Genomic DNA, 11,494 nt, shown 5'->3' on the forward strand with positions numbered 1-11,494 from the left:
CAATCCCTTCCGACAGAGAGCGCCGACCAGGAAATCAGCCAACCTCGATCACTGAGAGCTTTGGTTCCTTCCAAGAACCTCCCCAAGTGTCGGGCTGTGTGCCAGGGAAATGTCCCCTGCAGTTCATCCAGGATGGGAGGAAGTGCCCTGACATTAATGTGTGTGTGTGAGAGAGAGAGAGGGTGGCACAAGGATCTGCCAGTTGACAAGCTGCCAATCTGTGGAATGCAGAGAGGCGGATCAGAGATGGGCGGAGAGAGCTTCCTAGCCGAGCCCTATAAATACCCAGAGAGATCCTGGCAGAGTCAGACAGCGAGAGAGAAGGAGTGAGGCAGACTGGGACCTCTGAACACACTCACACTCACACACACACAGAGGCAGAGTTTACACTGAGGTATCGCAGGATGTCTCCCACCCTGAGTGAGTACATATATATGTGTCTGTCAACACGCAGGAACTTTCTCACCCACCTTGGCAACTTCTCTTTCCCCCCATCCCCATCTTTCCCTCCATCCCCATCTTTTATTTTCTCCATCTCTCCATCTGTCCCTGTCTCTCTCTCTCTCTCTCTCTCTCTGCCCCTCTCTCTGTCTCAATCTCTCTCTGTCTCGCTTTACCTCTCTCTCTGTCCAGCTCTGTCTATCTCTCTGTATCGCGCTATCTCTCTTATATCTCTCACTCTCTGTCTCTCTCTCTGTCTCTCACTCTCTCTCTGTCTCTCTCTTATATCTCTCACTCTCTGTCTCTCTCTCTCTCTGTCTCTCACTCTCTCTCTCTCTCTGTCTCTCTCTCTTTCTCTGTCTCTCTCACTCTTATATCTCTCACTCTCCGTCTCTCTCTCTCTCTCTGTCTCTCTCTCTCTCTCTCTCTGTCTCTCTCTCTCTCTTATATCTCTCACTCTCCGTCTCTCTCTCTCTCTGTCTCTCTCTCTCTCTGTCTCTCTCTCTCTCTCTCTCTGTCTCTCTCTCTCTTATATCTCTCACTCTCCATCACTCTCTCTGTCTCTCTCTCTGTTTCTCTCTCTCTGTATCTCACTCTCTGTCTCTCTGTCTCTGTCTCTCTCTCTCTATCTCACTCTGTCTCTCTCTCTCTGTCTCTCTCTCTGTCTCTCTCTCTCTCTGTCTCTCTCTGTCTCTCTCTCTCTGTCTCTCTCTCTCTGTCTCTCTCTCTCTGTCTCTCTCACTCTATCTCTCTCTCTCTCTGTCTCTCTCTGCCCCTCTCTCTGTCTCAATCTCTCTCTGTCTCTTTCGCTCTGCCTCACTCTATCTATCTCTCTCTGTCTCGCTTTACCTCTCTCTCTGTCCAGTTCTGTCTATCTCTCTGTATCGCTCTATCTCTCTCTTATATCTCTCACTCTCTGTCTCTCTCTCTCTCTGTCTCTCTTTGTGCCTCTCTCTCCCCGTCTCTGTCTTTCTCCCTCTGTATCTTTGTCTCAGTCTCTCTCTCCGTCTCTCTTTCTGTCTGTCCCTCTCTCTGTGCCTCTCTCTCTCTTTCTCCCTCTCTCTATGTCTCTCTCCCTCTGTCTCTCTCCATCTCTGTCCCTCTGCCTTTCTCTCTCTGTCTGTCTCTCTTTCTCTCTATATATATCTTTCTATCTCCCTCTCTCTCTGCACATTCACTCTCTCTCTCTCTCTCTCTCCCCCTGTCTCTCTTTCTCTCTATCTATCTCTCTCTTAGGTTTCTTTCTCTCCATCCCTCCACCCCATCTCTTCTCTCTGTCTGTCCCTCACACACTCTCTCTCCTACGGTTTGTGTGTGTGTGTGTGTGTGTGTCTCTCCCCGCTCTCCACCTCTCTCTCTCTGTTCCTCCCTCTCTCTGTCTCCTTGCCTCCAGTCTGTGTTTCTGCCTCTCAACCCCTCCTTCTGTCTCCCTTGCTGTCAGAGTGAGAGGAAGGAGAGTGTCAGTAATAGAGAGACGGACAGAGAGTGAGGGAGAGAGAGAAGGGACCGTGAGAGAAAGTATGAGAGTGAGATAGACAGATACATGAGGGATAGAGAGAGATCAAGACACAGTTGGGGGGCATGGTGCAGAGAGACAAAGAGAGAAAGAGTGTGAGACAAGGAGAGAGACAGAGAGAGATCAGAGAGAGGACAGAGGAAGAGAGAGAGACAGACACAGAGAGGGAGAGAGAGAAAGAGAGAGACAGACGGGGAAATAGAGAGACACAAGAGAGGCAGACAGCAAGTGACAGATAGAGAAAGAGCGTGAGAGAGAAGGAGAGAGAGAGAGACAGAGAGAGAGAAAGAATGAGACAGAGAGAGAAAGAGAAACAGGGAGAGAAGAGAGAGAGAGAGAACAGAGAGAGAGGACAGAGAGAGAGAGAAACAGACACAGAGAGTGAGAGGGACAGAAAGAGAGATAGAGAGATAGAGACAGAGAGGGAGAGACAGAGAGGGAGAGACAGAGAGGGAGAGACAGAGAGAGAGAAAAACAGACACAGAGTGAGAGGGACAGAAAGAGAGATAGAGACAGAGAGAGAGAGAGATAGAGACAGAGAGATAGAGACAGAGAGGGAGAGACAGAGAGGGAGAGACAGAGAGGGAGAGACAGAGAGGGAGAGACAGGGAGGGAGGGACAGAGAGAGAGACAGATAGAGACAGAGAGATAGAGACAGAGAGAGAGAGAGACAGAGAGAGAGACAGAGATAGAGAGAGATAGAGACAGAGAGATAGAGACAGAAAGAGAGAGACAGAGAGAGAGAGATAGACAGAGAGAGACAGAGAGAGAGAGATAGACAGAGAGATAGAGATAGACAGAGAGAGAGAGACAGAAAGAGAGAGACAGAGAGATAGAGATAGACAGAGAGATAGAGAGAGACAGAGAGAGAGAGAGAGAGATAGAGAGAGATAGAGAGACAGAGAGAGAGAGACAGAGATAGAGACAGAGAGAGAGAGAGAGAGAGAGACAGAGAGAGAGAGAGAGACAGAGAGAGAGAGACAGATAGAGACAGAGAGATAGAGACAGAGAGAGAGAGAGACAGAGAGAGAGAGACAGAGATAGAGAGATAGAGACAGAGAGATAGAGACAGAAAGAGAGAGACAGAGAGAGAGAGATAGACAGAGAGAGACAGAGAGAGAGAGATAGACAGAGAGATAGAGATAGACAGAGAGAGAGACAGAAAGAGAGAGACAGAGAGATAGAGATAGACAGAGAGATAGAGAGAGACAGAGAGAGAGAGAGAGATAGAGAGAGATAGAGAGACAGAGAGAGAGAGACAGAGATAGAGACAGAGAGAGAGAGTGAGAGGGACAGAAAGAGAGATAGAGACAGAGAGATAGAGACAGAGAGAGAGATGGGGGAGAGAGAGACAGAAACAGAGAGACAGGAAAGAGACAGAGAGAGAGAGACACAGAGAGAGTGAGAGGGACAGAAAGAGAGATAGAGACAGAGACAGAGATAGAGACAGAGCAAGGGAAATGGAAAGATGCAGAGAGAGAAGACGGAGAGAGCCAATGAGCTAGAGATAGAGACCGAGAGACAGAAAGAAAGAGAGAGAGATCCTGGGGAAGAGAAAGACAGGGAAAGGGGGAGAGGCACAGAGAGGGAGAGAGAGATTCCTTGGATTCCTGTCAGTGTGTGAGTATTGACGAGGACACTATGTCCTCGATTGGTGCTTCTCGTTTTGACGCAGTATCTCTCTCTCTCTCTCTCTATCTCTCTATCTCTCGCTCTGTGCAGCGAACCTTTGTGTTGTGATCCTGCTACGGATGGGGGGCCAGGAATCAGCGCCAGTGGAGGCTGACAGGCTCCTCGAGGAGCTCCATGACTACGTGAGGACGCTCCAGGACAAGACCCAGGGCCTGCTGGACACATACGTGAGTATCTCAGGAGGGTGCGGAGCAGAGGGGCCTAGCAAACGGTGGACTCTCCGTAACACCCCCGCCCGCTGCTGCAGACAAGAACCCACCCCAGCGCCATCTCCTGGGGGGCGAGAGGGGAGGCCCAGAGCCTCAAGTGAGCCAGCCTTAGGCCTACACCAAGGTGACGTCAACTGAAGCCTGAAGTCCACTCGGGCTTGACGTCAACCGAAGGCTGAGGCCTACCCCACCTCATGGCCTCAACTGAAGCCTGAGACCCTCCGACAATGCGGCCCTCCCTCTGTACCGACCCTCCGACAGTGCGGCTCTCCCTCAGTACTGACCCTCCGACAGTGCGGCTCTCCCTCAGTACTGACCCTCCGACAGTGCGGCGCTCCCTCAGCACTGACCCTCCGACAGTGCGGCGCTCCCTCAGTACTGACCGTCCGACAGTGCGGCTCTCCCTCAGCACTGACCCTCCGACAGTGCGGCGCTCCCTCTGCACTGACCCTCCGACTGTGCGGCGCTCCGTCAGCACTGACCCTCAGACAGTGCGGCTCTCCCTCAGCACTGACCCTCCGACAGTGCGGCGCTCCCACAGCACTGACCCTCTGACACTGCGGCTCTCCCTCAGCGCTGACCCTCCGACAGTGCGGCTCTCCCTCAGCACTGACCCTCCAACAGTGCGGCTCTCCCTCAGCACTGACCCTCCGACAGTGCGGCGCTCCCTCAGTACTGACCCTCCGACAGTGCGGCGCTCCCTCAGTACTGACCCTCCGACAGTGCGGCTCTCCCTCAGTACTGACCCTCAGACAGTGCGGCTCTCCCTCAGCACTGACCCTCCGACAGTGCGGCGCTCCCACAGCACTGACCCTCTGACACTGCGGCTCTCCCTCAGCGCTGACCCTCCGACAGTGCGGCTCTCCCTCAGCACTGACCCTCCAACAGTGCGGCTCTCCCTCAGCACTGACCCTCCGACAGTGCGGCGCTCCCTCAGTACTGACCCTCCGACAGTGCGGCGCTCCCTCAGTACTGACCCTCCGACAGTGCGGCTCTCCCTCAGTACTGACCCTCCGACAGTGCGGCTCTCCCTCAGCACTGACCCTTCGACAGTGCGGCACTCCCTCAGTACTGACCCTCCGACAGTGCGGCTCTCCCTCAGCGCTGACCCTCCGACAGTGCGGCTCTCCCTCAGTACTGACCCTCCGACAGTGCTGCGCTCCCTCAGTACTGACCCTCCGACAGTGCGGCTCTCCCTCAGCACTGACCCTCCAACAGTGCGGCGCTCCCTCAGCACTGACCCTCCGACAGTGCGGCGCTCCCTCAGCACTGACCCTCCAACAGTGCGGCGCTCCCTCAGCACTGACCCTCCAACAGTGCGGCTCTCCCTCAGTACTGACCCTCCGACAGTGTGGCGCTCCCTCAGCACTGACCCTCCAACAGTGCGGCGCTCCCTCAGCACTGACCCTCCGACAGTGCGGCGCTCCCTCAGCACTGACCCTCCAACAGTGCGGCGCTCCCTCGGCGCTGACCCTCCGATGTTTTGGGATGGGAGGGTCCGATTCGGCCGGAGTTCCTCCGCGCAGCAGGTTCTGAAATGCCTCTCTTTCTCTTTCAGCTGCTCAACCAGGGGGTTCCTTTCAACGGGAGCGACTTTTCTGCGGAGGGCCTGTGGCTCAGCGGCCTGCCCAGGGCCTCCATCCCTTACCGAGCCTGGCGGAACATGACGGATGAGCAGCGCTTGCTGGAGAACCACCAGGCCTACTCCCTCTTCCAGGAGTACCTGCAGCTCGTCCTGGACGACCAGCGGGAGCTCAGTCCCAACCGGACCGCCCTCCTCCTCCTCCTTAACCAGCTCCGCGACGACCTCACGCCCCTGCTGCGGCGCCTCACCGCCGCCCTCTCCGTCCTCCACCAGGCGAGGCCCTCCCCAGTCGAAGATCCCCTCGGGTCCCTGGACGCACCAGCGCCCTTCCAGCGGAGGCTGCGGGGGTATCTGATCCTCCGGGAGTACCGACTCTGGCTCATTCGCACCCGGAGGTCCTTAGCTGTCATGATGAGCAAGGCCCCTCTGGTCCAGTAAACGCCACATCCCTCTCCTGGAAGTCCTGCACTCCCTAATACACATCCCAGTTCCCTCACTTCCCCTGACCTTCGGGCGCTGGTTGCTCTCCGATTCCCTTCTCCCCTGCCCACTCCTCACATTGTCAACCAAGGAATGCACAAAGTGTAACAGAGACTATTAAAGCTGTGAAAGGGGTACACAGCACCATGCCTGCTTTTATTTATTATTTGTGCATGGGATGCGGGCGTCGCTGGCTAGGCCAGCATTTATTGCCCCATCCCCTAACTGCCCCTTGTTCAGAGGGCATTTCAGAGTCAACCACATGGCTGTGGGTCTGGAGTCACGTGTAGGCCAGACCGGGTAAGGACGGCCAATTTCCTGCCCTAAAGGACATCCGTGAACCAGATGGGTTTTATACGACAATGAACCAGATGGGTTTTTTATTTAACAAAAATAAAGCAGATGGCTTTTTTTAACAACAATGAACCAGATGGGTTTTTTTACAACAATGAACCAGGTGTGTTTTTTTACAACAATGAACCAGATGTTTTTTTTTTAACAAGAATGAACCAGATGGTTTTTTTTTTAACAAGAATGAACCAGATGGGTTTTTTTACAACAATGAACCAGATGGGTTTTTTTTACAACAATTAAATAGATCGGTTTTTTTTATAACAAGAATGAACCAGATGGGTTTTTTTTACAACAATGAACCAGATCGGTTTTTTTTACAACAATTAAATAGATCGGTTTTTTTTATAACAAGAATGAACCAGATGGGTTTTTTTTACAACAATGAACCAGATCGGTTTTTTTTACAACAATTAAATAGATCGGTTTTTTTTATAACAAGAATGAACCAGATGGGTTTTTTTACAACAATGAACCAGGTGTGTTTTTTTACAACAATGAACCAGATGTTTTTTTTTTAACAAGAATGAACCAGATGGTTTTTTTTTTAACAAGAATGAACCAGATGGGTTTTTTTTACAACAATGAACCAGATGTTTTTCTTTAACAAGAATGAACCAGATGGGGTTTTTTTACAACAATGAACCAGATGGGTTTTTTTACAACAATGAACCAGATGGGTTTTTTTAACAAGAATGAACCAGATGTGTTTTTTTGCAACAATGAACCAGATGGGTTTTATACGACAATGAACCAGATGGATTTTTTTAACAAGAATAAACCAGATGGGGTTTTTTTACAAGAATGAACCAGATGTGTTTTTTTACAACAATGAACCAGATGGTTTTTTTTAACAAGAATGAACCAGAAGGGTTTTTTTACAACAATGAACCAGATGGGTTTTTTTTTAACAAGAATGAACCAGATGGGTTTTTTTTAACAAGAATGAACCAGATGAGTTTTTTTACAACAATGAACCAGATGTGTTTTTTTACAACAATGAACCAGATGGGTTTTTTTTTAACAAGAATGAACCAGATGGGTTTTTTTTAACAAGAATGAACCAGATGGGTTTTTTTACAACAATGAACCAGATGTGTTTTTTTACAACAATGAACCAGATGGGTTTTTTTTTTTAACAAGAATGAACCAGATGGGTTTTTTTTAACAACAATGAACCAGATGGGTTTTTTTTAACAACAATGAACCAGATGGGTTTTTTTTACAACAGTCAGCAATGGTTTCATGGTCATTATAAGACTTTTCAACTCCAGATTTTTAATCAAATTCAAATTCCATCATCTGCCTTGAGGGGGATTCGACCCCGGGTCCCCTATCTCGTCCAGTGACATGACAATACCGCTACCCCATCACCTCCCCCGTGGTGTATATATATTTTACTGTACATAGGAATCACTGTGAATAAATATCACCAGAGTGTTTTATACCGACTTGGAGTCCAAAGTGTTCGTTTGTGCGAGTTCGAAACGTGAGACTGGAAGAGGTGCAATTTCTGTGTGCGTGTGTCTGTGTGGCCAGGAGTTTTGCCCTTGTCGGGTGGGCTCGGTGGAGGGTGCCGGACCGCGGTTTCACCGCCCAGCGTCGGACGCGCGCTCAGCGCTGCCTGTGCGGGCGAGGGAGGAGGGCAGGCGTGTGGGGAAAAGCTCCCTGAGCCATGGAGCTGCCCGAGTGGAAACAAAGATTTTTAAGAACTAAAAATAAAGAATTTGAAATGGGTTAAAAAAGACACGTCCCCTCGAGTGGCTCGGTCCCACCAGCGAGAAGTTGCTGTTGGTGTTGGTGAAACGTTAAGGTTTATCTGACGTTTCATTGCTGCGGGGATCCTCGTCCCGCCGTCCCCGTGGATGAGGTTTCCTGAAAACTCGACAGGTCGCTGGGGCTTTCTGCCTGTTGTAAGGTTGGACGGGCAGCGAAAGATTTCATTCAATTCCTCCATTAATGGCCTTAATAGGCCTTTGAATTGTGTGTGTTGTGTGTGTGTGTCTGAAAGTGTGTGTCTGAGAGTGTGTGAGTGTGAGTGTGTCTGTGAGTGTGTGTGTGTCTGTGAATGTGTGTGTGTCTGTGTGAGTGTGTGTGTGTGAGTGTGTCTGTGAGTCTGTGTGTGTGTGTGCCTGGCAGTCTGTGTGTGTGTCTGTGAGTGTGTGTGTGCGTGTGTGTGTCTGGGAGTGTGTGTGAGTGTGTCTGTGAGTGTGTGTGTGTCTGTGAGTCTGTGTGTGAGTCTGTGTGTGTGTCTGTGAGTGTGTGTGTGTTTGCATGTCTGGGAGTGTGTGTGTGTCTGGGAGTATGTGTGTGTGTGCCTGTGAGTGTGTGTGTGTCTGGGAGTGTGTGTGTGTGTGTGAGCGTGTCTGTGTGTATGTGCCTGTGAGTGTGTGTGTGTCTGTGAGTGTGCGTGTGTGTGTGTGTGAGTGTGTCTGTGTGTGTGTGTGTGTGTACCTGTGAATGTGTGTGTGTGCGCGTGTCTGTGTGTATGTGCCTGTGAGTGTGTGTGTGTCTGCGAGTGTGTGTGTGTCTGTGAGTGTGTGTGTGTCTGTGAGTGTGTATGTGTGTGTGAGTGTGTATGAGTGTGTGTGTGTGTGTGTGTGAGTGTGTGTGTGTCTGTGAGTGTGTGTATGTGTGTGAGTGTGAGTGTGTGTTTCTGTGTGTGTGTTACCATTGACCAGAAACCAAACTGGACTAGCCATATAAATACTGTGACTACTGCAAATAACTTACCTCCTGACTCTCCAAAGCCTGTCCACCATCGACAAGGCACAAGTCAGGAGTGTGATGGAATACTCCCCACTTGCCTGGATGAGTGCAGCTCCCACAACATGACACCGTCCAGGACAAAGCAGCCCCGCTTGATTGGCGCCCCATCCACAAACATTCACTCCCTCCACCACCGACGCACAGTAGCAGCAGTGTGTGTACCATCTACAAGATGCACTGCAGCAACTCACCAAGGCTCTGTCAACAGCGCCGCCCAAACCCATGACCTCTACCATCTAGAAGGACGAGGGCAGCAGACACATGGGGAACACCACCACCTGGAAGTTCCCCTCCGAGCCACTCACCCATCCCGACTTGGGAAATATACCGGCCGTTCCTTCACTGTCGCTGGGCCCAAATCCTGGAACTCCCTCCCTAACAGCGCTGTGGGTGTACCTACACCACACGGGGACTGCAGCGGCTCAAGAAGGTGGCTCACCCACCACCTTCTCAAGGGGCAATAAGGGGTGGGCAATAGATGCTGGAGTAGATAGTGACTCCCTCATCCTGAGATTGAAAAAACAATGGTGGAGCAATGGGAATTTGGGTACGCACAAGAGGCTGGAATTGGATGGAGCACAGCGATCTCGGGGGGTTGTAGATTTGGAGGCGGTTACAGAGATAGGGAGGGGTGTAGGGGCTGGAGGAGGTTACAGAGATAGGGAGGGGTGTAGGGGCTGGAGGAGGTTACAGAGATAGGGAGGGGGTGTAGGGGCTGGAGGAGGTTACAGAGATGGGGAGGGTTGTAGGGGCTGGAGGAGGTTACAGAGATAGGGAGGGTTGTAGGGGCTGGAGGAGGTTACAGAGATAGGGAGGGGGTGTAGGGGCTGGAGGAGGTTACAGAGATAGGGAGGGGTGTAGGGGCTGGAGGAGGTTACAGAGATAGGGAGGGTTGTAGGGGCTGGAGGAGGTTACAGAGATAGGGAGGGTTGTAGGGGCTGGAGGAGGTTACAGAGATGGAGGGTTGTAGGGGCTGGAGGAGGTTACAGAGATAGGGAGTGTTGTAGGGGCTGGAGGAGGTTACAGAGATAGGGAGGGTGTAGGGGCTGGAGGAGATTACAGAGATAGGGAGGGTTGTAGGGGCTGGAGGAGGTTACAGAGATGGAGGGTTGTAGGGGCTGGAGGAGGTTTCAGAGATAGGGAGTGTTGTAGGGGCTGGAGGAGGTTACAGAGATAGGGAGGGTGTAGGGGCTGGAGGAGATTACAGAGATTGGGAGGGTTGTGGGGCTGGAGGAGGTTACAGAGATAGGGAGGGAAGTAGGGGCTGGAGGAGATTACAGAGATAGGGAGGGGGTGTAGGGGCTGGAGGAGATTACAGAGATAGGGAGGGGTGTAGGGGCTGGAGGAGGTTACAGAGATAGGGAGGGTTGTAGGGACTGGAGGAGGTTACAGAGATAGGGAGGGGGTGTAGGGGCTGGAGGAGGTTACAGAGATAGGGAGGGTTGTCGGGGCTGGAGGGGGTTACAGAGATAGGGAAGGGTGTAGGGACTGGAGGGGGTTACAGAGATAGGGAGGGAAGTAGGGGCTGGAGGAGGTTACAAAGATAGGGAGGGGTGTAGGGGACTGGAGGAGATTACGGAGATAGGGAGGGTTGTAGGGGCTGGAGGAGGTTACAGAGATAGGGTGGGTTGTAGGGGCTTGAGGAGGTTACAGAGATAGGGAGGGTTATAGGGGCTGGAGGAGGTTACAGAGATAGGGAAGGGTGTAGGGACTGGAGGGGGTTACAGAGATAGGGAGGGAAGTAGGGGCTGGAGGAGGTTACAAAGATAGGGAGGGGTGTAGGGGACTGGAGGAGATTACGGAGATAGGGAGGGTTGTAGGGGACTGGAGGAGGTTACAGAGATAGGGAGGGTTGTAGGGGCTGGAGGAGGTTACAGAGATTGGGAGGGTTGTTGCGGCTGGAGGACGTTACAGAGATAGGGAGGGTTGTCGGAGCTGGAGGAGGTTACATAGATAGGGAGGGTTGTAGGGGGCTGGAGGAGGTTAAAGAGATAGGGAGGGTTGCAGGGGCTGGAGGAGGTTACAGAGATAGGGAGGGGTGTAGGGGCTGGAGGAGGTTACAGAGATAGGGAGGGGTGTAGGGGCTGGAGGAGGTCACAGAGATAGGGAGGGTTATCGGTGCAGGTGAAAATGGTTGAAAATGGTGTGAGGGAAGCGATTCTGGGCTGGAGGTTAGTGTTGGAGATGAGACAGCCCTTGCGAGCGCCGCCAGGAAACCATTAAAGACCAAAATCCCTGTCAATCTCACCGATCGAAAATGAACAACGACTTCATGTCTGTCTCTGTAAAACACTTACTCCCTCTTCCTGTGCAGAGGGACAAGTCTGAGCATCAACCGCTGGCACATTTGGGGGGGTTAACGTGGGGCTGAGTCCCTGTGATGCCCACACGGTGAGGTCAGAGGGCGCGTGGGCCCTGCACCAGCCGGTCAGCCTCGCGTGGGACTGAGAC

The 11,494-nt window shown here is 51.9% G+C and overlaps 1 protein-coding gene across 1 annotated transcript; it reads left to right on the plus strand.

The window, feature by feature from the left end:
- The first annotated feature begins 313 nt into the window (after nt 1–313).
- LOC144676130 (cardiotrophin-2-like) lies at nt 314–7,724 on the plus strand. The gene is made up of 3 exons (XM_078536639.1): nt 314–420; nt 3,680–3,816; nt 5,417–7,724. The coding sequence occupies exons 1-3, from the start codon at nt 405–407 to the stop codon at nt 5,879–5,881; spliced, it is 618 nt and encodes a 205-aa protein (XP_078392765.1). The 5' UTR covers nt 314–404; the 3' UTR covers nt 5,882–7,724.
- Nucleotides 7,725–11,494: the final 3,770 nt, after the last annotated feature.

The sequence above is a fragment of the Cetorhinus maximus genome, unplaced genomic scaffold (genome assembly GCF_964194155.1).
Source record: "Cetorhinus maximus unplaced genomic scaffold, sCetMax3.hap1.1 HAP1_SCAFFOLD_1375, whole genome shotgun sequence".
Taxonomy (NCBI): Eukaryota; Metazoa; Chordata; class Chondrichthyes; order Lamniformes; family Cetorhinidae; genus Cetorhinus; species Cetorhinus maximus.

Coding starts and splice junctions, on each gene's coding strand:
- LOC144676130 (XM_078536639.1), top strand. Junction 3,817..5,416: donor AGGGCCTGCTGGACACATAC/GTGAGTATCTCA, acceptor TTTCTCTTTCAG/CTGCTCAACCAGGGGGTTCC.